Source organism: Mustela nigripes, chromosome 8 (genome assembly GCF_022355385.1).
Source record: "Mustela nigripes isolate SB6536 chromosome 8, MUSNIG.SB6536, whole genome shotgun sequence".
NCBI classification, from domain to species: domain Eukaryota; kingdom Metazoa; phylum Chordata; class Mammalia; order Carnivora; family Mustelidae; genus Mustela; species Mustela nigripes.
This window is the reverse complement of record NC_081564.1, coordinates 3041778-3066435: the sequence shown is the minus strand read 5'-3', so window position 1 is coordinate 3066435 and position 24658 is coordinate 3041778. Positions and strand designations below refer to the sequence as shown.

At 48.3% G+C, this 24658-nt stretch overlaps 1 protein-coding gene across 1 annotated transcript in view; it reads left to right on the top strand.

Annotated features, from left to right (window-relative positions):
- The window catches only part of TMEM132C (transmembrane protein 132C), a 289840-nt gene that overhangs the window by 100234 nt on the left and 164948 nt on the right, over positions 1 to 24658 (top strand). The window contains exon 2 of the mRNA XM_059408191.1: positions 2485 to 3373. Within this exon, the coding sequence (XP_059264174.1) occupies positions 2485 to 3373 (889 nt within the window). The remainder of the gene's footprint in view (positions 1 to 2484; positions 3374 to 24658) is intronic.

Sequence of the window (24658 nt, the reverse complement as noted above, 5' to 3'; positions counted from 1 at the left end):
CTCTGTCCATCCATCCGTCCGTCCCTCCCTCCATCCATCCATCCATGGAAACTGAAAGTCCCAGGAGGTAAGAACTTGGTCAAGATCCAATGATGGCTGAGTAGGTCAACCCTCAATGCCTCCGTGAACAAGCTTCATGCCCTTAACCACCATTCTAGACCCTTGTCTAGAACCTTTCTTCACCTTGTCTGTCTCTTCTTCCTAACATTAAATCTCTCATGAACTGAACAACTCAGAACCGGGTTCAGCAGGAAAGTAAGACCGAGGCACTTTTTCCTCTGTGAGAAGGAGAAGGAGTGACCTACTTAAATATGGGAGAATCCTGAGAAAGGAGACAGCAGGAAAGCAAGCCCACTCCAGCTTTATTTTATAGAAAACAAGCTCAGCATTTACTAAAACATAAGAGATTCATACTTTAGGCTTTTTTTGTGGGGGGGGACCCAAAAGTAGCAAAAATGAATCTGTGCACACAGGGAGAATGAAGAACGGAGAAAAGGCTTGTTGGCCGTGCTTCCCATGATGGAGTGTATCCTTCCCTGCTCCTTCAGGACCCCATCCCCAAACAAACCAGTCTCTAAATAGCCACACTTCAAGGTGTAAGAGCTTTTTTTGGAGAGGGACAAGAACACAGGAGCAAAACATCTGATGTGGCTATTTAGTTTGGTTTTTACAAAATATTCTAAGTTGCTTAGATGGACGTGGAGCCAGTGATCTTTCTGGGATGTTCTGCGTTGGCAGAGGATGTGGAGGGTGATTTCACCTGGTTCTGGAAGGAGAGGGTTAAAATGGACGTGCAGACACATCCCTCAGAGAGAGAGGGGGATCACCCTTGCTCCTGGGGGCCTCAGAACAAAGCCTCTGGCAGAGAACAAGGGAGGGTGCTGTTTCTTTGAAAAGCCATCTTGACAACCCAAGCCCGTTTGGCCAGCAGCACCAGGGAAGGCAGCTTTGATCTGCTAGCCAGTGTCCCTGCTGGGAGGAGGATTAGGGGAGCTTCCAGAGGAGAGACACACAGGCCTCCCCAGATGCTAGATGGGCTGAAGGCCAGCAGGGGAGGGTGGAGCTGCTGGAGGAGAGGCAGCTGTATGAATGGGGGCCCACTTGCATTTCTGGGCTGGTTTTCAAAGACAAGGGCATGGCTGTGGGCTCTGGGGGGCTTTACAAAGTCAGCCATTGGGCACTTGAACCTCTTTGCCCTGTGCGTGTAGCAAGTCCTCAGTGAGCCTCCCACAGTGTAAGAGGAAGCTAAGGGAACCTTCGAGCGGCAAGGAGCCTGCTGGTCATACGGCTGTCCACGTCTGCGTTGGACCGAGGAGGGCAGGAAGGCAGGGGTGATGCTCTCGCCTGTCTGAGCACTGAGTTCCAGCCTCCAGGGCAAGGACGGCTCCCAGGCTGTGGATTCCCGTCGGGGTTTTGCAACTCAGATGCACCTGCACTGATACAAGCAGGTAACAGAATCGAGCCCCGTGGCCTGCCGAGTGACCTCTCCCCTTACTGCCAGGTGGACATGACACCTAGAGGTTGCCAGGTCCTCGGATGTGTAAAGAGAAGCTGGAAACTCAGATACTTCCCAGTTGTTCAAGATGGTTCCATTCTTAGCGGTCTTCTAAAATACCGTGCATCAAATAGAGCCCATCCCCAGGCTGGTTCGTGTGGTGTAAGCGAGCAGTTTGGAGTATCTCCCAGGGCACCATGTTTCCTTTTGACTTAATGAATTTGTTGTTATGCAGAAGACTTTTAAAAAATTTTTACATAGGCAAGTTTATCACTTTTTTAAAATTGCCTTTGGGTTTTGAGTCATCATTAGAAAGGTTTCCCTGCACCCAGCTCCTAAAGGAGTTCATCCCTTATCTTCTTTTAGTACTGGAAAAATTTTATTTCCTTATGTGTAGATCTCTGATTCACTTGACCTTTATTCTTGTGTATGGTGTGAGGTATGGATCTAATTGTATCTTTTTTTTTTTTAATGTTGTATCTTTTGATTCAAGTGGCTAGCCCTTTGTCCTAGTAGCATTTATGAGAAACTCTCTCTCTGACTCATGACTTGGGGGGTGTCTTTATCACATGCTACGTTTCCAGGCACACGTGAGTTTGTTTACAGACTCATCCATTCCATTGGTCTGTTTTCCTCTCCATGTATCCGTGCCATCAAAATGCTTTAAACTCATGCAAATTATTAATAAACATCCGAACTCCACACTCGTGGGTATCTTGCCAGCTTTCTGCTCGGTGGCATTATGAAATCATCCCTGTTGAATCATTCTGAACGTACGAAAATCTACATTTTCTTGGCTTCAACCTAATACAAGTGTGTAACTAGCATATGGTCCTCTACTGGCTGATCCCAGGAGACCATAGACATTCTGGCCACGTGGGCTTTGAAATGTTCCTCCTCATTTCTAAATTGCTTATGGACCTGCTGCCCGAGGAGTCCAGCAATAACCCCGTCTTTGTCCTTTCCTTTTCTTTCTCTGCCCCCTGCAGTGATCGAGGGCCGGGGAGTCACAGACAACGTGCCGCGGTTTTCTTCTCTGCCACCCTTCCTGCCCGTGAGCTACCGCATCCTCGGAGCGGAGACCTCCTTCTTCCTGAAGGAGGCCCACCAGGACGTCATGCGCAACTCCAGCCTGCACACCAGGGTGGAGTCCTTCTTCACCTACAAGGCCAAGAGGCCCCCGGTCCTCAACGCCAGCTACGGGCCCTTCTCCGTGCAGAAAGTCGTGCCTCTGGAGCTGATGGTCACTTCGAACTTTCTAGGTCCAACCAGTAAGTTCGGTCTCAACTGGAAGCTGAAGGCACACATCCTGCGGGACAAGGTGTACCTGAGCCGGCCCAAGGTGCAGGTGCTGTTCTACCTGCTGGGCCGGGACTGGGCAGCCCCGAGCCCCGGCGAGAGGCTGCCGTGCCTGCGCCTGTTCGCCTTCCGCGAGACCCGGGAGGTGCGGGCTGGCTGCCGGCTGCAGGGGGCCCTGGGGCTGTGCGTGGCCGAGCTGGAGCTGCTGGCCGCCTGGTTCGGGCCCCCCAGCGTGGTGGCCGGGAGGAAGAAGGCACCCGGGCCACCCGAGGGGAGCCCCGTGGAGCTCTACTACTCCGTGCAGCCGGGGGACGCCCGTGGGGACTGTGCAGATGGCGACATCCGGAAGGGTAATGCCATCCGGCCGGGGAAGGACGGGCTGGACGAGGCCGTGCCCCACCTGCAGAGGATCGGTGCTGTGAGCCTCTACCGGGCCCAGGACACGGCCCAGCTCAGCGAGCTGCGTCTGGACAGCAACGTGGTCATCTGGTTGCCCTCTCGGCCGGTCAAACAAGGAGACGTGGTCACTGCCTACGTCACCGTGGCCAGCAATTCCACTGTGGACCTCTTCATCCTGAGGTAGGTGCCTGGGCTGGCCCCGGGCAGTCCTGCGTGGGCCTCGTGTGCGGTGGGGCTGGACGTCTGGGGTCTTGCTACCTTCGGGGGACCCTCCGGCTTCACAGTGAAGCCCAATTCTGCAGCTGCCCATGGGCACTAAGTGATGCCTCTCACATCGCAGGTTAGGGGGCGGGGGAAGGGGGCCAGAAACCGCATCCAAAAGAAGCAAGGGTGAACGAATCTCTCTCTCTCGCTCGCTCACTCGCTTGCTTTCTTTGACATTGAGTTGTCCTTGAACTTGGAGAGGGATGCAATTTCTCTCTAGCTTTGAATTCTTCTGTAGATACACGGGTACTTGTTGCGTGATTGAGAGTCTGTTTTTGCAGACCCCAAGAAGAGACATAGGGTTTACGACATTTATGGTATTTTTACCTCGGGTGTGTGTGTGTAAAAAGGCAAGGGGGCGCCCTTTAACAAAAAAAGTTCGCGAGGTTGAATGTTGCCAAGTCAGGGCTGAGGGAACATCCGTTCCTGAGCACGATTAAAGGAGTGTGTCCAACGGAAAAACATCATGTGGCGGTATTCCTTCTCCTAAAAAGAGAAAGAACAGAAAGTAAATTGAAATGACAGAATAACCCCCCTGTCATCACGGTTGCTGACTCAGGAGACTTCGCAAGGTCTAATAGGGCAGCTCCGTCATTGTGAGACGCTTTTGAGGTTGGTCCGGGAGCGTCTGGTTTCCAAGGGTTATTAACACTGGAGAAAAGCCATGTATGGAGAATCCTCTTAAAATGCAGACCAGGATTTCATAATAAGGAGAAAATATTTGGGACTTGTTTAAAAGATAAAGATGATAAAAATCATGCCCTCCCCCCCATTCTAGTGCAGAAGGACTGGGGTCATGATTACAGCTCTGCCTTGTTTTCTTTCTTAAAACAAATAGTGAATCATGCATTGAGTGAGTTGCTTGAGAAAATATCTGCGAAATAGAATGATAGCATTCTATCGTGTATTTCTTTTTAAGTTCTGTTGTATAGGGTCAAGAACGGTCAGCTTTGAAGGGTCTGTGTTTGTTTCACAAAATGCACTCCAAGGTTTCAGTGCTTCTCAAGGTGTCTCTTCATCCTTCAGATTCGAACAGTGCTCTTCTAGAATGCATGTCCGGTCCCCGTCCTTGTCATGCACTCTTTCAACTTTTAAGTGGACTCCCTGGACCTGATCCTCGCTCACCCGTGTGTTCTGGGTAGGATCGAGGACTTCTACGTCTTCGTGGTCCCTGATGTCATAAAATCCTCGATCATTCAGAGGATTCAAAGTTTGCCTTGCAGGGACTCCTGTGACGTCTGCACTCTCAGCCTCAGTGGCCAGCCAGGCACCAGCTGACTGTGAGAGGAGGGGCGGCCCTCCCCCTCAGGGCGCCGGTGGCTTGATGCAAGCGTCAACCTATAACGGGGCCAGGAGAGCAAATGTTCAGATCGGAGGGTCTGGGTTTTGCTTCCTCCTGCCTTGGCTGGGAGGGACACTGATCCGCAAGGTTTGAGTGTCGGTTTCCCTGGGTCCCTCGGCACCCTCAGCTTCCGATCATTTCATTGTACAATAAATATACACAGCCCTGACTTTGGAAAGTAGATGCAGAAGACCAGGAGGGCACCACCGCCACACGTCACGCTTCCCGAGTCATCATTCTCTCCTTCGGACTTGGACTGAGCCTTAACTTTGCTTTCAGAAACGCGGGCTCTGTGGTCCACCCGGGGCGGGTTTGAGTGAGTCACCGGGTGCCTGGGTCCCAGGAGGTATGGGCCTTCAGCTGCTGGGGGAACCCCCAGATCTGCTTCATTGGACAGGTGGGGCTGTTTTCTGTATTTGCCATCATCTCGGGCAGGAACGGCGGTGAGGACCAGCTCCCGCACCAGCTGGCTCCGCTCTGAGCCTGGCTCCTGTACTTGCTTGGCTATGGGACTGTGGGCAGCTCAGCCGACCTCCACGTACCTCTGTCCCCTTGTCCCCACATCAGATGGCCTCATGGCACCTCCTGCTGAAGGGGTAGGAAGCCCCCAAGGGCCACTATTTATTTGTAAGTTGCTTCTGACAGCATCTGGTCCATAAAAGTGTGTCTGTGAACATTGACTATCACGAGGAGGGGTTGTATTTAAACATCCATCACTACTTCCCTAAGCGCTGACTTCTGTTTTAACAGTAAAAGGACTCCGTGCCTTGCGTAAAACCATACCCACCAGGTCTGTTCTCAATGCCATATTGATCCCTGCCTCGCCGTGATTTTGTTTAAAGAGCAAAACTGTTTTGTTTTGTTTTATAATGACAAGGACTTTGGAGCACAGAGGGCGATGGTGGCGTGGTTCCGGGGTCGGTGTTGCGCAGGGCCAGAACAGCAGCAGCCTTCCCGAACGTTCCAAACACAGACCCGAGGCCTGGGGGAGAGGTGGAGGGGACGTGGGGTCACGACGGGAGGCAGAAGGAAGCCACTGCCATTTCCTTCCAGAAAACATAGTTAATTGTAACTTAGTTAAACATAACGTTCGCTTTTCAATGAATTGTTTCGAGGATAAAATACGCACTAAGAGGAAGGACACAGACGCAGGCAGACAGTGAATTCTATGGGAGGGCACGTGCCTACGGGACCTGCGTGCCTGCAGTGGCCTCCAGCCGTGGCCGTGGGGTGGACTGCAGGGAAACCCGTCTCGCCCGTCGTGGGGACCTTTCTACCGAGAAATTCGGGGGGCTTGCAGGAGACCTTCAAAGACCTCTCCTGTGAGATGCAGAGGCATTCTCCTTTGTCACCTTGCACAGTGGCTTTAATGACAAGGCTCTATTTGGAGACCGCCAGGACTTTTTAGGAATTTTTATAGGGAGCCGGTAGCCCATTTGGGAGCCTGGCCTAGGCCTCCTTTATAAGATCATTTTCACGAATGATGCTGTCTTCCACAGGCCCAGGGAAGCAGCTTTTGGCTTTTGGCTCACAACTTCGTGTATTTAATTCAAAGGTGTCAAGGTGTGGAAAGTTGACGCTTTGTTTTCCGTAGTCATAGCGATTTCGGAAAACTATGGGAGAAAATAAGAAATCGTGATCGCCAACACAGATGAAAAACGCATAACCAGATGTGTTTCATGGACACGTCGAAGTGTGTCCACTCATGGGCGTTAAGCCCCTTGGTGTGGAGCAAAGATCCAGCAAATATTTATGGATTTCGTGCTACCAAAACTAGATCACAGACGTTCCTTTTCCTGGATGTTTCCCTTCATTCCCAACTGAGGCTTCTTGAAATAAACTTCGAGATTCTTACGGCAAGCAGAGGCATGACTTTCTATTCCAAGGGCTTCCAGAATATACCGACAATCAGAAAAGTACATTACCACCCCCACGTGCCTTGACGTCATGAAGGCCTCGGGGCGTGGGGGATGGCACTTGCCCTAGACCCCTGCCTCTTCAAAGCTCTGCGGTAGACGGAGTTTGCATGACTTCTTCTGCTTGGGACCGATGTTCACTTTAGCTCGGCTGGTCCTGACCTCGCAGGCCACTAGGGGAGGGAGCTGGGGAGGCTCCTGCGTCTTGACCTCATCACTGAGTAACCAGAATTGATGTCTACAAGGCAAAGGGGGTGGCTCAGGGTCCTCCGCACCCGAGAATGGGCTGAATTTGCAGTGTCCAAAGTTCAGGGGGAAAAAAAAAACAAAAGTAGTAAAACCAATGAATCACTGAAGTTTATTGTGAACACACCAAAAGGCCAAGTTTGCATGCCGGGAACCCTGGAAGCAAAGCCTGGAATGAGGCTCAGAATTGAGAGTTCTGTGCGGGGCGGGGGAGGTCCTTGCATATGTGTTAGGAAACAGGCAGGTCCCAGAGCCCAGAGGCAGGGACTGACTATTCTTCCCGGACATTGTTTACAATATGAGAATTTTCTTCAATGAAAGGCAAAGGGATAGGGGTGACCTCCTATCAACTCAGGAGAACAATTTAAGTCTTGCTTGTGATTTTCCGAGGGATAAGTGAGCAACGACCCAGGTCAGGTTGGCCTCGCTTGTCTTGCCAAACAAGCTGAATTAAGCTTTGCTTGCATGACGAAACTGGATTTGTCAGCACAAGGAATTTTCAAGGCTGGGCTCTGTGGCTTGCGTGTGATTTTGACATCCTCTCTGCTTTGGGTCTGTCCCCTAGCGAACTGAGAGTGTGAGCGGCTTGTACGGCGTTCCCATCGCTACCCCTGATAATGCAGCCGGGCTGAGTGTGCGGACACACGAGTGGTTGGATCACTGAGTTCCCCAAGGTGTCGGATCCCGATGGACATCATTTGAGGCATGAGTGACCATTAAGGGGCATTTAAAACCCTTGAGAGGACACAGAGGTCCATCAGACGACCTGAGGACAATAAGTGGCCAAAAGTAGATTCCCAGAAAGCGAGATCTAACCAACGAAGCGACTCCAGTGTATATAATCAGACTCAGGTTTTATCTGCTGATGTCAATCCACAACATGAAGTATCAGCAACCATCTCTCCTCAAGATCATTTAGGGCCCAATGTGCACAAGAATGGTTTATTTCAGGAGACAATCCTGTAAGTCAGGAGTAAGCCAGGTCTCTGTCTGACGGGAGCTAGCCGCCGTTGAATAAGAGACATCTCTTTGGAAATGTAAAGAAAGCAATGGTGGACGATCCGAGTGGATTCTCAGCAGCCAGTCGATTAAATCTCTAGCCTGGAGTTGGAAGCGTCTTCACACAGTGGAATGAGGTTGGTGCCTTCAGTCCCCCATGGAGGGGAGAGGGTCCCCCCCAGTTGGCAGTTTGATCCTTTGATGATGTCGTGGGCGTTCCCACCCAGCAGCGGGCACGAAGGTTGTCCGGACACGTTCTGCGTGCGATTTTCCTGAAGTTTATACGAAGGTCACAAAGCCTCGGAGACGATTCACAGGGAGAGTCTGATCATGGGCACGTCCTAGTTTTCCATCTGAAAGACAATGCTTATTATTTCATTTTTATCACAGACACAGTAAATCTCATTGGTTTGTTAAAAAAAAAAAAAAAATCAGTCTAGTCTCATTGAATGGGATTACTGATGTCCGTGTAGGAAGGATACTGATGCTATGTCTATTCACAGATATGATATTTTTTCAGTAAAAAGTCTAGTCATAGCCAAGGGGTGTCAGGGGCTTTCTAAGGTCAACCTCTGTTTTTTAAAAGTGTCTGATGGGGGCACCTGGGTGGGTTAAAGTAGGTTAAAGCCTCTGCCTTCAGCTCAGGTCATGATCCCAGGGTACTGGAGTCGAGCCCCACATCGGGCTCTCTGTTCAGTGGGGAGCCTGCTTCCTCCTCTCTCTCTGCCTGCCTCTCTGCCTACTTGTGATCTGTCTGTCAAATAAATAAATACAATCTTTTTTTTAAAAAAAAGTGTCTAATGACAAGGAATCTCGGGTAGACCTTTAAAGTGCCTTCATGCCGAGAAGCCAGGCTACGGACTTGTCCAGTGGAGTCCCCTTGCAAAGAGAACAGATTCTCATCGAGTCTATTCTAATACATTCATCGTCGTGAAGAATGAGAATATTTCATCCGAGTTTCTGAATTCTGGAGAGATCCCGTTGGGAGAAAAGGGGGACATGTTTTCAACCTGCATTTACAGGTACAGGCTTTAGCAAATGGCTACACGTTATAAATGTCTCGAAAGAGAGGAGGAAAGGGGTCCTTTCAATGGAAAAAGAAAGTATTGAAGAGCCTGCCGTGTTTTTAAACGAGGTCATCAGGATTGTAATCCCTCGGTCTGTTCATTCCGTCTCCCGTAGTTAGTCCTTGCTTGTGTCATCTGGGTTAGCAGCTTTATGAATCCTCCCGTTCCCCGTCACCACTGGAGACGTTCTCGCCCGGCTCAGGGTCGTGATCTTAGAGTTCCTGGACACCTGTGTTCTGGAGGTCTGGTGGGGGCTCCCCGGGGTCTCTCGGAAGACCAGGGACTTTGTGGTTGTGTGCATGTGCCCAGAGAGGCATCAGCGAGAGCAGAACATGAGCGGTGTGTGATGGGAGACTTACCCACCTAGTTGAAGGTCTAGGGGATTCCCCATGTGTCTGGACTCCCATGGCCCTCGAGTGGTCCTGCTGCATTTCACCAGCCCAGGACCGGCCACCGAGCCGTCCTCCGAGGCAGCTGCCCTCTGCACCAGCCAGCCCCGCACAGAAGCATCCACAGGAACCTCTCCATCTCCGTGTTTATTCCTTCTCCCGGGATTTGTGAGCTTCCTCGGGGACACCCGACAATTGAGCAGCAGTTTGTAGGGCTGCTCTGCCCTTTCTTGGTTAGGTTTTGTGGCTGGCACCAATAATGCAGCCTTTGGGGCATAAATCCTAAGAGATGGGATCAGGGGAGGGACACTATTTTGTCTACTGTAACAGTCCGTGATTGTAGGGGCAGGATCACAGAAGAAGGGGGCAAAGCGGGTACCCTCCGCCGGGGCACGGACAGCGCTCGGTCACGGGGCTCCTCACTCCTGCGTCCTGTCCCGGTCGGACGGCTGGGTGTGTGCTCATTCTTGCTAAGAACCGGCGTCCCTTGCTCCTGCCCCAACCCAATCCATGCAACGTCCTGTGCCCTTAACAGCCTCTCCACGTTCCCAGCATCTTCCAATAAATAAATGAAAAGGATAAAGGGTGGAAGCAGGGAAGGAAGAGGCTTTTAAAGCGATGAACGAGTGACTTTGCACGCAGGGGTGCTGGGAGAGGTGTTCTTTCTCCAAGCAGGACGCGATGTGTGGGTGGACTCATTCCTAGAAGCTTAATGCATGAGGAAGGAGGGCCCCTGGGGATCGTGGCCTGGCTGCCCCCTCCTCTGGAAGGATTCTGCAACGTGGACCTTTTGTAGGTAAACCCGGTTCCCGGCAGCCCAGGGCGGAGGGCACGGTGCTGTCCCCCCATGGGTGGGCGCCTGTCCTGACTGAAGCCGACCGGGGAGCTGCACGGTCTAGCCCCCTCACACTTCGATTTATCCCAAACATACACAAATGCACAAACACACACGTTCGCAGCAGCACTGTCCACAGTGACCAAAACGTGGAAACAACCCCCGTGTCTGTCGACCGGCAAACGAGTAAACAAGACGCGACCTCCCCGTGTCCTGGGACAGCGTGGGGCCGCAGGAGGGACTACTGAGGTCGTGATCCGGGCCACGGCGAGGGTGGGTCTTAAAACCGTGATGCTGAGGGACGAAGCCAGGGACCCACGACTCCGGCCCCCAAGTTGCCGATTTTGGCGAGACCCTAAAAACACGGGCTTTCGGTGCAGTCTCTGCATTTTCGCCGGGGGACAACAGAATCACCATCCAGCATCACCGTGCAGGTCCAGGGAGCTGATGGTGCCCCCGGGCTGAGGTGCCCCTCCTGGTCTAAGTCAAGGCTCAAAGGAGCAGAGTGTATTTTTTTTCCTCAGGCTTCTGTAACCAACTACCCCAAACGGGACGATGTAAAGCATTGGAATCGTGGAGTCTCACGGATCTGGAGATGAGGGCTGATGGTGGGGTGCTTCCTCTGGAGGCTGAGGGATCCTTCCCTGCCTCTTCCTCCTCCAGCTGGGGCCTCAGCTCCCGGCTGCATTGCTCCGGCCCTGCCTCTGTTCTCACACGCTGTCCCCTCTCTGGCCCCCGGCGTCCGTGTCTCAGATCCCCTCGCCTTTCTTGCAATGATCCCATCCGGAGATCTGGGACGAGTTATTCCGCAAAGACCCTGTTTCCCAGTGAGGCCACCTTCTGAGGTCGCGCAAGGACATGCCGTGGGGGAGGCCCACTGTCCCACTCACACCGGAGAGGACAGGCGTGCATTCCGGGGCCTTACCCCATGTCATCCAGGGAAGCTTGAACTGCCGTGTGCCCCTCGGCCCCTCCAGCTGCTGGGAGAGCAGAGCTCCCAGTGGGGCTCTGAGCCTTCACCATGTGGAGAACACGCCTTTGTGCCAGGTGAATTTGGGGGAGCTTTTTTTTCTGTCTTTGATCCCCTTTGTGTCCAAGGGTATGGAAAAGCCTGAAAGGCAGATTTCCAGATCCCTGGCTCGCCCCTGGACGATTTGGCTCTTCCGTTCCAACGAGGCATCCATCCTCCAGGGCAGGAATAACCCGACTGTCCCGGACCCATCATTAGGACGAGACCCCAAAACACAGTCGGGTTCGCACTGACTGCAAATCTGGAGGTAATTCAGACAATTCTAGAGTCTCGTTTCCCCACACTCTGCCTAAAATTCATCTCCCCGTTGAATGTCTCCAAAGGAAAGGTTTGTTTTCATTTTGTTCAGCTTGTCATTTTAAATGTATTCTTCTGGAACAGAGAAAAGGAACGATTTTCTTTCTGCTTGGGAAGAAGTGAAGAAATAATGTCTCCTGCCCAGGGCCCCTCCCCAGCTCCCCACAACACGTCTGCGTTGCCAGGCAGCCCGGCTTTGGTGAGACATTCGACTGTTGTGGGAAAAACATTTACACATAAAATCGACTCCAGCTCTCTGAAAAGTGAAAGGAAGCAGAACCTTCCTGACCGGGACCTGCCTCCTTTGTGTGGCATTCTTTAACGGACTTAAGAGTCATCTTAGTTTTCAAAATAAGATAAAAATTTTAAAAAAATAAAATAAAAGGCATCTTCGTTTTCTTTGAACTTTCTGGATCACAGCTCCGTCTGTGCACAAGGCAGGCTCGTCTACCTGGGCATTCTTGGAGAGCGGAGACAGGCTGGGGTGAGTAATCATTACAGTGAGAGTGTGGGATCCTCCAGTGTCCCAGAATACTGGGGCATTTTTTAAGATTTTCATCTTTAAGTAATCTCTACACCCAACTTGGGGCTTGAACTCACGACCCCGAGATCAAGAGTCACACGCTCCACCAACGGAACCAGCCAGAAGCCTCCATACGGGGGTATTTTTTTTTTTTTTTAAGATTTTAAAATTTATTTTAGAGAGGGAGAGAAGGGGGGAGCCGGAGGCAGAGGGAGAGGGACAAGCAGATTCTGTACTGAGCCCAAAGCAGGATTCGATCCCAGGATCCTGAGGTCATGACCTGAGCTGAAATCAAGTGTCAGAGGCTCTATAGACGGAGCCACCTGAAGTGTTGAGCGGCTGCCATTTTGCGCGGTGTCCTGGCATTACCGCAGGGTTCCTTAATACGGGAAGTGTGGGCCATCCACGTCTTGCAACTCCAAGAGTTATTGGGTGAATTAAAGTCCCGGGTAGGGAGACAAGGCTTGCCTGTTTCTAAAGCATTCCGACTGCATTACCCTTCCTTGTCTGGAAGCTTCTTTGAACCTCGTTGCCGCGTCAGCCCCCATTCCTTGCCTTCCTAGCCACGTCTGGTCTATTTTCTTGTATTTACGAGTCCTCCGTGGCCAGCTGGGCTCCATTCGACTTTCAGAAGGGTGATGTACTTTTTTATTTAGAAAGGAGGGGGTCCTGCGTACGGGGACGTGAAGGCAGAGAGGAGCACGTGGTGTCGGAGGGGAGAGAGGCAGGCTGTGCAGGCCCGGCACCAGCCACTCCTGCAGGTGAGCCCAGTGACCTCGTGTCCCCCGTGGCGAGGGTCCCGTTGTCCCTCCCCCTCTGTCCTCTATTCCCAAGGCCTGACCTTGCTACTTGAGCCTGTCTCGTGTCCCCTTGGGCTTTCTTCCTCTGTCCCTTTAGCTCGAAAGCACTAAGGAAGGACCAGCACACTCAGACCCGGAGGGCGGCTGTTGCTCAGGCGGCGCCCCTTGCCAGGACAATGTGTCGGAGAAGATAACGACCGTATATCGCATTCCCCTAAAGTGCCAGCATCCTCTGGCGTTTTGTTCTGGTGTTGTCATCCCTTTGGACAAGATTTCCTGAAGAAAGCAGCAAATGACATGGGTTCCTTCCTTCGGCTACCCTTCCAGTGACAAGGGCTGGGTTAATCTTGCTAAAGACGTGTAGACTGAGAGCAGAGGCAGAGTGTATGGCAAAGGGGAAACGGCGGAACGGCTGCTAGAAGACAACAGGTTTACCTGCTGGGCAGGAAGGAACAGTAGATGTCCATCAGTGGCATTGGGATGGGGTCGAAGCTCTAGAGACGCAGGCTCAAGTCCAAGTCCGAGATCCACCGTTCTCTCCTCGGCAATGCAGACGGATTCCTCCTCCTCAGTTCCTCTATGAGGACAAGCATAATAGCAGCTACGGGTAGGGGTATTGAGAGGCTTTGACGGCATGGAATTTTAACCTGTGCTTGGCACATGTTAAGCACCTAATAAATATGGCTCATTATTATTGCATTCTTATTCTTGTCTTATCACATGTGTTTTTCCTGATGTTACACAGGGAGCCCATCACAGGTCCTCTTGGTTGAGAACCACTAGAAGCACCCCAAAGTGTGCTCATTGAGGAACTCCCGTCTCTAAGGTGACATGCACATCCTTGGGGAGGAGGGACCCCCTTGCTTTCATTCAGGCCAAAGCAGAGATCCTCAGTCAGGGCTCAGGTTAATCCCCCTCCCTGGGGACATGTGGGACCATCTCAAGACATACGTGGTTATCCAGGCTGGGAGAGCATTTCCTCCACTGTCTCGTGCACAGAGGGCAGTGATGATGCTAGGCATCCCAGAATGCACACGACAGCCTGCCCCTCCCCAGCAAAGGCTCTTCCAACCCAAAACACCAACCAGGGATGCTGGCATTGAAAAACCCTGAGGAAAACAAACGTTGGTACCCCGGGACATGGCTGCGATCATGGGTTTCAACTCTGCTTTTCTCAGGCTTAGAAGCCAGCTGTGTTTCTCAGTGAATCATGAAGGTAGGTGCCCACGAGCATGTGGTGAGAACCATCTGTTGGGAACCTAATGATGTTGTCTGGCAATGTAAGAGGTTCTGTTTCTTTGAAACACGCCTCCCAGATGTTGGCAACAGTTAATGCGGCAATAAGCCATCCGAACCAAGGCCAATTTTCATGTTTACCAAAGAGCAAGGACCTAATCTAGTTAGTTTATACGTCACAGTAAGTGTATCTTAATTTCCTTAGAAGAAGGAGGAGTAGGGGGAGGAGGTAGGGGAGGGGGAGGAGGAAGGGGGCAGGAGGGGGGATGGGGGAGCAAGGGGAGGTGGGTGCTTTGATAACATCAGAGATGTATATTCAAAGACAGAGCCCATCCTTGATGTCACGTTGGCAGAAAGTGCCTCACACTTCAATTACACTCATTTCATTAGCTGTTAATGAGCACTTCCCAGAACAGGCTTCTTGGGCACAGGACTGGTTCTCCCAGCTGATAGATCAGTGTCGGGATTTCTCAGATGGAGGGACTGAAGATTGCATCCAGCTGACAACCCCAGTTACGCCATTCTGAAATGCACGGTGGGGAGACGAGAGTCCAACAAGGCAGCTACAGTAACATGGACAGTGGGGAGGGACCGTTTCCACTGAGCTGAGCTCCTGGCTACCAGGTCAGGGAACAACGGAGCCTCCTTCTCACCAACCACTGAGATTACAGCGTCTCTCATGAGGTCAAGAGACTATCTCCCCATTCTTAGTCAACCCCTGGGGCCACAGGCCCCACTTGCCCTCAACCTCCTTGGAATGGAGATGCTCCGCTGGGCTGGGCATCCATCCGCTGGGGGCTGGCAGCAGCCGTGAGCGGCTATCAGACACGAGTAGCTTAAACCAGTGGTTCCCCACCTAGACGGGGCGTGAACATCACCGGGAGTGCCCTTTATTGATTCTTTAAAAATTTTTAAATTGTGTTCAGTTAGCTACTGTACACTAGCACATCATTAGGTTTTGATAAAATGTCAATCACAAGATTCCACATCTAAAGTTTCTGGCTCAGTAGATTTAGAGTTGGGCTAGGGAATTTATATACATATATATATATATATATGTATATATATATATATTTTTTTAAGATTTTGGTCATTTATTTGAGAGAGAGCACAAGCAGGGGGAGCAGCAGGCAGGAGAGGGAGAAGCAGACTCCCGCTGAGCAGGGAGCCCAACATGGGGCTCGATCCCAGGACCCCAGCATCACGACCCGAGCCGAAGGCAGGCACCCAGTGATGAAGCCACCCAGGCATCCCCAGAGAATTTATATTTCTAACCAGTTCCCTGGCATTACTGCTCACATTTATGTGCAGAATCTACACGCCAAAGGCGTGACCCTCGGTGCCTCACAAGGCGACCTCATTTGGGGATCAGGTCATTGCTGATGTCATCAGTGAAGGGTGGTCGTACTGGAGTATGGGGGGGAAGGGGGAGCCTAATCCAGGACATCTCGTGGGAGAACCAGGGCAGCTGTGTCACAGACACCAGCAAACCACCAGGACCCTTCAGAAGAAAGCAATTCTGCCAACACCTTGAGATTCTAAATGTGCGTATCTAGTGAGACAGATGGAGAACCAAGCAAAGGCATGGCAAAATGTCAGATTTGGTCAATTTAGGTGAAAGTGACACAGACATTTATGATGTTGATTGTTCCATATTTCCCCCTGCCCCATGGTGGATGAAGTGATTATTCAGATTCTGCTGTCCTTGGCTTGTGAATGACAGGCCTGGAGGAAGGGTTTATGTGGCCGGAGCAGTGCACAACCTTAGGCTCTGGCTTTCAGGCCGGGCTCCGTTCAGGTGCCTGTGGGAAGAAACAACGTCCATGCTTCTTTGACCCCAGGGAGTGGCAGGATGTAGCTTTCCTGCTCACTGGGAGCCCGAGCTCAGCTTCCCTGGGTCCTCCCAGCCCTGCCCCAACAGGATACCTGAATCTGGAAAAAGTCTTCTACTAATCCCTGAAATTCAGTCATCGGCCATTGCTGCTTCTTCCTTGGCTCTTGAATTGTCTCCAGAAGCTCTGGCAGCATGCCTGTTGCCATGGAAATGGCTGACTTCTTTTTCTTTTTTTCCTGCCTAAAATGTTACATAAATATCTACAACTTTTTTCCTAGCCTCCAGATTGCTATCATTTTGGCCATCTAATTGAAACAGTTCGAAGGGGTGTGCATTCTAATTGAACAGACAAAGAAACAGGTAGAAAAAGAGGGCACAGTTTATAGGATTGGTGCCCCCCGTTGCTTGACCTCCCCTGAGCTCGGCCACATCACTGTGCTTTTAGAGCCCTCAGCAGACTTTGGGCCGGGAGAGCCACGCTCCTGTGTGATGTCACCAGATTTGAAGACATTCAGAGTGGCGTGTCTTGGTCCTAAAGCATTCCGTATCGGCGAGAGAGGCCAGGAGCTGTGGGGTGCAGGTGTCCCCCAGAAGAACTGGCCTATTACACTGGCGTAGACAAACCCTCTTCTCTGGCTCTTCAGCCCCGTCCCTGGCCTCACCAGGAGCACCTTGCGGCTGCCGCTGAGAAGTCCTCCCTGGGCTGGACTGTGGAGGACTCGCCCTGAGCGCCTGGTGTTTACAGACTCTCTAGAGTGTCTCTGTCTGTGGTCTGGCACTGGCTGAAAAGTCTGTGTGGAATAAGAAGTAACTGTCCGTAATGGAGTCAAGAGTGATTAAAAAGCACCCACTGGGGATTTTGCTCTGGTTTCAAGAATGTTCTATCTTCAGACAGGCAGCCAAGCCTGTTTGCAGAACTTGAGAGAGCACAAAACAGTAAAGAGTCATAATAATTGAGTCCTAACGAATGGGAGAGGATTAATCTCCATCATCTTCAGAGCTGCTAACAACCTTATAGTGCTGTTTTTTGCCCCACAGGCCAGCTTCTGAGACATGGCAGGTCCTATCCCAGACTACTACAAAAAATGAATATCGTTGTGAATCAAGTCAAACGAATTTCTTGGTTTCCCAAAGCATAGGAAAATGTTTGCACTATATCGTAGTCCATTAAGTGTGCAAGAGCACTATGTCTAAAAAGGGGGCATATCTTAATTAAAAAGATTTTATTGCTAAGAAATGCTATCATCTGAGCTCTCAGCGACTCACAGTCCCGGACCACAGATCGCCATCACAAATACAGTAGTATCGAAAACGTTTGAACAATTGCAAGAATTACCATAATGTGACAGAGACGCTAGTGAGCTCCTGCTGTTGGAAACATGACGGCCGATAGACTTGCACCAGGCAGGGTTCATACAAACCTCCAATTTGTAAAAAACGCAACATCTGCAAAGCGCAATAAAATGAGGTATTCATGTATATCAGGTTTTTATTTTTCCTAATGCTATGAAAAATAAGAAGCTTCGTAGGACTGCATGGTCCAATGCAGATCTCCAGGCAAGAGTTTTGCCTTCTGAGATCTGTTAAGATACATTGATGTATCTTCTGAGATATGTTCATTCCACACCCAACAGGCGGCGCTCATGATTCTACCTGGTACCTGGTTGAAATCCTCGCCCTTCCTGGAGACTTCAGACTCATGGGGTCCACCCTTCCTTGGGCCTTCTCGGGAAGTGCCTTGCTAAGTTCAAGTCTCGAACTTGAGAAGCTGTGGGTCCCGGGCCATGAGGGGTGCACACGGGCTCGCCAGCGAGTGGGACAGTGACTGGCAGATGTGATGAGCCTCGATGGGAACCCACGACACGGATGTGGGAGTGAGCATTGACATCTGTCCTAGGGGTCAAGCCCAGCAACCTGACCTTAGAGATCACACATGTAGGAGCACTAGCCTTCTCAGACCACAGGATGCCCATCTTACCATTTTCCCAGTGCCATCTGAAATTCTCTATCTCATTCAGTCCTTCCCTAAAAAGTGATGTCATTTTAAAAAAATTATTTTTATTAACATATAATGTATTATTTGCCCCAGGGGTGCGGGTCTGTGAATCATCAAGCTTACACATTTCACAGCGCTCACCATAGCGTATACCCTCCGGGTGTCCACAACCCAGCCACCCTTTCCACAAATCCGACCCCCAGCAACCCTCAGTCTGTTTTGTGAGATTAAGAGTCTCTTATGGTTTGTCTCCCTTCCAATCCCATCTTGTTTCATTTCTTTCCTTCCCTACCACCAAAGCCCCCGCCCTGCCTCTTAAATTCCTCATATCAGGGAGATCATATGATAGTTGTCTTCCTCTGATTGACTTATTTCGCTCAGCATAATACCCTCTAGTTCTGTCCATGTCATTGCAAATGGCAAGATTTCATTTCTTTTGATGGCTGCATAGTATTCCATTGTGTATATATACCACTTCTTTGTCCATTCATCTGTTGATGGACATCCAGGTTCTTTCCATAGTTTGGCTATTGTGGACATTGCTGCTATAAACATTTGGGTGCATGTGTCCCTTCAGATCACTAAATCGGTATCTTTAGGGTAAATACCCAGTAGTACAATTGCTGGGTCATAGGGTAGCTCTATTTTCAACTTTTTGAGGAACCTCCATGCTGTTTTCCAGAGTGGCTGCACCAGCTTGCATTCCCACCAACAGTGTAGGAGGGTTCCCCTTTCTCAGATCCTCGCCAACATCTGTCGTTTCCTGACTTGTTAATTTTAGCCATTTTGACCGGTGTGAGGTGGGATCTCATTGTGGTTTTGATTTGTGTTTCCCTGATGCTGAGAGATGTGGAGCATTTTTTCATGTGTCTGTTGGCCATCTGGATGTCTTCTTTGCAGAAATGTCTGTTCATGTTCTCTGCCCATTTCTTGATTGGATTGTTTGTCCTTTGGGTGTTGAGTTTGATAAGTTCTTTACAGATTTTGGACACTAGCCCTTTATCTGATATGTCACTTGCAAATATCTTCTCCCATTCTGTCAGTTGTCTTTTGGTTTTGTTAACTCTTTCCTTTGCTGTGCAAAAGCTTGATCTTGATGAAATTCCAATAGTTCATTTTTACCATTGCTTCCCTTGCCTTTGGCGATGTTCCTAGGGAGAAGTTGCTGTGGCTGAGGTAGAAGAGGTTGCTGCCTGTGTTCTCCTCAAGGACTTTGATGGATTTCTTTCTCACATTGAGGTCTTTCATCCGTTCTGAGTCTATTTTTGTGTGTAGTGTAAGGAAATGGTCCAGTTTCATTCTGCTTGTGGCTGTCCAATTTTCCCAACACCATTTGTTGAAGAGACTGTCTTTTTTCCATTGGACATTCTTTCCTGCTTCATCAAGTATTAGTTGACCATGGAGTTGAGGGTCTATTTCTGGGCTCTCTGTTCTGTTCTATTGATCTCTGTGTCTGTTTTTGTGCCAGTACCTTTTCTGTTTTGATGATGACAGCTTTGTAATAGAGCTTGATGTTTGGAATTGTGATGCCACCAACTTTGGCTTTCTTTTTCAACATTCCTCTGGCTATTCGGGATCTTTTCTGGTTCCATATAAATTTTAGGATTATTAGTTCCATTTCTTTGAAAAAATTGATGGTATTTTGATAGGGTTCTTTCATGAGTACTTTACAGTTTTCTGAGTACAGTTTCTTTGCCTCTTTGGTTAGGTTTATTCCTGAGTAACATGATTTTGGATGCAATTATAAATGGGACTTACTCTTTAATTTCTCTTTCTTTGGTCTTCCTGTTGGTATATAGAAATGCAACTGATTTCTGTGCATTGATTTTATATACTGACACTTTACTGAATTCCTGTATGAGTTCTAGCAGTTTTGGAGTGGAGTCTTTTGGTTTTTCCACATAAAGTATCACATCATCTGCAAAGAGTGATAGTTTGACTTCTTCGCCTATTCAGATGCCTTTCACTTCTTTTTGTTGTCTGATTGCTGAGGCTAGGACTCCAAGTACTATGTTGCATAGCGCTGGTGATAGTGGGCAGCCCTGTTGTGTTCCTGATCCTAGGAGAAAAGCTCTTGGTTTTTTCCCACTGAGAATGATATTTGCTGTGAGTTCTTCATAGATGGCTTTGATGGTATTGAGGTATGTACCCTCTATCCCTGCACTTTAAAGAGTTTTGATCAGGAAGGATGCTGTACTTTGTCAAATGCTTTTTCAGCATCTATTGAGAATATCATATGGTTCTTGTTCTTTCTTTTATTAATGCATTGTGTCACACTGATTGATTTGCAGATGTCAAACCAACCTTGCAATCCAGGAATAAATCCCACTTTGTCATGGTGAATAATCCTTTTAATATACTGTTGATTCCTATTAGCTAGTATTTTGGTTAGAATGTTTGCATCCCTGTTCATCAAGGATATTGGTCTGTAATTCTTTTTGATGGGGTCTTTGTCTGGTTTGGGGATCAAGGTAACACTGGCCTCATAAAATGAGTTTGGAAGTTTTCCTTCCATTTCTATTTTTTGGAACAGTTTCAGGAGAATAGGTATTAATTTTTCGGTAAATGTTCGGTAGAATTTCCCTTGGAAGATGTCTGGCCCTGGGCTCTTCTGGTTAGTTGGGAGATTTTGATGACTGCTTCAATTTCCTTACTGGTTATGGGTCTGTTCAGGTTTTCTATTTCTTCCTGGTTCAGTTGTGGTAGTTTATATGTCTCTAGGAATGTATCCATTTCTCTCAGATTGTCAAATTTGCTGGCGTGTAGTTGCTCATAATATGTTCTTATAATTGTATTTCTTTGGTGTTGGTTGTGATCTCTTCTCTTTCATTCATGATTTTATTTATTTGGGCCCTTTCTTTTTTCTTATTGATAAGTCTGGCCAGGGGTTTATCAATCTTATTAATTCTTTCAAAGAAATAGCTCCTAGTTTTGTTGATCTGTCCTACTGTTCTTTTGGTTTCTGTTTCATTGATTTGCACTCTGATCTTTATTATATCTCTTCTCCTGCTGGATTTAGGCTTTATTTGCTGTTCTTTCTCCAGCTCTTTTAGGTGTAGGGTTAGGTTGTGTACTTGAGACCTTTCTTGTTTCTTGAGAAAGGCTTGTATAGCTATGTACTTTCTTCTCAGGACCTCCTTTGCTGTGTCCCAAAGATTTTGAATGGTTGTATTTTCATTTTCATTTGTTTACATGAATTTTTTCAGTTCTTTAATTTCCTGGTTGACCTATTCATTCTTTATTAGGATGCTCTTTAACCTCCATGTATTTGGGTTCTTTCCCACTTTCCTCTTGTGATTGAGTTCTAGCTTCACAGCATTGTGATCTAAAAATATGCAGGGAATGATCCCAATCTTTTCATATCAGTTGAGACCTGATTTGTGACCCAGGATGTGATCTATTCTGGAGAATGTTCCATGTGCACTAGAAGAGAATGTGTATTCTGTTGCTTTGGGATGGAAGTTTCTAAGTAGATTTGTGATGTCCATCTGGTTCAGTATTGCATTTAAGGCCCTTTTTTCCTGGTTGATCTTTTGCTTGGATGCTCTTTCCATTTCAGTGAGAGGGGTGTTAAAGTCCCCTACTATTATTGTATTATTGTCGATGTGTTACTTTGGTTTTGTTATTCATTGGTTTATATAGTTGACTTCTCCCACCATGTTAGGGGCATAGATTTTTAAAATTGTTAGAACTTCTTGTTGGACAGATGCTTTAAGTATGACATAGTGTCCTTCCTCATCTCTTATTATAGTCTTGGGCTTAAAATCTACTTTATCTGATGTAAGAATTGCCACCTCAGCTTTCTTTTGATGTCCATTAGCATGGTAAATTGTTTTACGCCCGCTCACTTTAAATCTGGTGGTGTCTTTGGGTCTAATATGAGTTTCTTGTAGACAGCATATTGATGGGTCTATTTTTGTTTTAATCCATTCTGATACCCTGTGTCTTTTGATTGTGGTATTTAGCCCATTTACATCCAGGATAACTATTGACAAATATGAATCTAGTGCCATTGTATTGCCTGTAAGGTGACTGTAACTGTATATTGTCTTTATTTCCTTCTGATCTACTACTTTTAGATTCTCTCTTTGCTTAAAGGACCTCTTTCAATATCTCCTGTAGGGCTGGTTTGGTGTTTGCAAATTCTTTTAATTTTTGTTTGTCCTGGAAGCTTTTTAATCTCTCCTTCTATTTTCACTGATAGCCTAGTTGGATATAGTATTCGTGGCTGCTTTTTTTTCTCATTTAGCGCTCTGAATATATCATGCCAGTTCTTTTTGGCCTGCCAGGTCTCTGTGGATAAGTCTGCTGACAATCTAATATTTCTACCATTGTATGTTATAGACTTCTTGTCCTGAGCTGCTTTCAGGATTTTCTCTTTGTCACTAAGACTTGTAAGTTTTACTATTAGAAGACAGGATGTGAACCTATTATTAATGATTTTGAGGGGTGTTCTCTGTGTTTCCTGGATTTTGATGATTGTTCCCTTTGCCATATTAGGGAAATTCTCTATTATAATTTGCTCCAATATAATTTCTGCCCTCTCTCTCTCTTTCTTCTTCTTTTGGGATCCTGATTATCCTAATATTGTTTTGTCTTATGGTATCACTTTTCTCTCGAATTCTCCCCTTGTGGTCCCATCGTTGTTTGTCTCTCTTTTGCTCAGCTTCTTTATTCTCCATCGTTTGGTCTTCTGTATCACTAATTTTATCTTCTGCCTCATTTCTGCTAGCAGTAGAAGAAAGAGGTTGCACCTCATTAATAGCTTTTTTTATTTCAACTTGGTTAGATTTTAGTTCTTTTATTTCTCCAGAAAGGGATTTTATTTCTCCAGAAAGGGATTCTCTAATATCTTCCATGCCTTTTTCGAGTCCAGCTAGCACCCTGAGAATTGTCATTCTGAACTCTAGTTCTGACATATTACCAATGTCTGTATTGATTAGGTCCCTAGCCATTGGTACTGCCTCTTGTTTTGTTTTCTTTTGTTTTGTTTTGTCAGTTTTCCACCTTGTCATTTTATCCAGATAAGAGTATATGAATGAGAGAATAAAATACTAAAAGGGTGGCAAAGACTCCAGAAAAATATGTGTTAACCAAATCAGAAGAGACCCAAAACTGGGGAGAGAAGAAAGGAAGAAAAAATAAAAACTATAAAACAAATTACATATATTAGACTGGTGAATAAAACAGAGCCACCCACTTGATTTTGAGGGTATTCTGGCCTCTTAAAAGAAACTACCTCCCAAAATGTTAAAGAAAGAAAAACTCATATATATACAAAATAAGGGTAAACATGAGGAAGGGATGGAATATGACTGTAAAGATGAAAATTTTAAAAAGATTCTAAAAAAGGAATTGATAAGATAATTTGGTTGGAAAAATAAAAAAGAGGAGAGAATGTGATCAGGCTGGAGACTAGAACAAAGCCATGTGCTAGATTTAGGGTGTATTTGATCTATTAGAAGAAATTGTATCCCAAAATTTTAAAGAAAAATAAACCTATATGTATACAAACAATAAGGTTGACTACAATGAAGGGATAAAATAAGACTATTACAATGAAAAATTGTAAAGATTTTTTTTTAAGAAAGGTATTGTTAAAATAGTTAAAAATGTTAAAAGAGGAAAGAGGGAAAGTTAAATAGAACAAGAAAAAAAAATAAAATTCCAAAATATATAACTTTGTAAGACTAAAGGATCTTGGAAGAAAAAAAAAAAAAAAAGCCATGAATTCCATGCATTGGTTTCCCCTATCTTTGGAGCTCAGCTGTTCTCCTTGATCGGCGAGCTTGGTCTCGGCCGGATGTTCCTGCCGATCTTCTGGGGGAGGGGCCTGTGGCCGGGATCTGCACCGCCCTTGTCAGGGCTCCCTGGTCTGCGGCTGCTGGAGCTCCCCCGGCCTGTGCCCGCGTCTCTGTCTCCGCCGCGGCCTGTGGAGTCTCCACAGCCAGCTGATCCTGCCGCGGAGAAGGACGGTGCGTGTCCGGGTGCGCTTGCGGGGTCCCTGCGGGGAGAGCGGCGCCCAACGCTGCCGTGGGTCGCGGTTGAAGGTGACCCGAGCTGGGAGCTCACTGCTCCGCCCCGCTCCATACCTGGCAGCTCTGCCACTCAGACCCCCCGGTGTTCCTGTGGCCCCGCGGGACCTGACACCGCGCTGTCCCCGTGAGGGCTCCACCCCAACCCCCCACTCAGCCCCTGGGGCCACGTCCCTCGGGGGAGCCGACTTCTAAAGTCGGATTCTGGGCTCCGCCGCGCCGCTGGCCGGAGCCGGGCTTCCCACCACGGTCTTCCCGTCACTTCGGACTCCTTCTCCGCCGTCCCGCCTTCCAGAAAGTGGTCGCTTTTCCGTCCCTAGAACTGCTGCTCTTCCCTCCATCTCTGCTGCACTTGCAGGTGTGCGGGATGGCTGGTGACCTCTAGCTGAGCTGCTGGGATCTGATGTCCTCTCAGTCTGCTGCTCCTCTGCTATCTTGCTTCTTCCCCCAAGAAATGTCCTTCTTAAAATCAAAACGATACTTCCTTCCCAGTTTGCCTCTGGGGACTATTCTCACTACCGCTTTCTTTTTTAAGATTTCATTTTTATTTATTTAAGAGAAAGAGAGCAGAAGCCGGGGAGAGGCAGGGGCAGAAACAGGCTCCCTGCTGAGCCAGGAGCCCCACTCGGTGCTCAGTCCCAGGACCCTAAGATCGT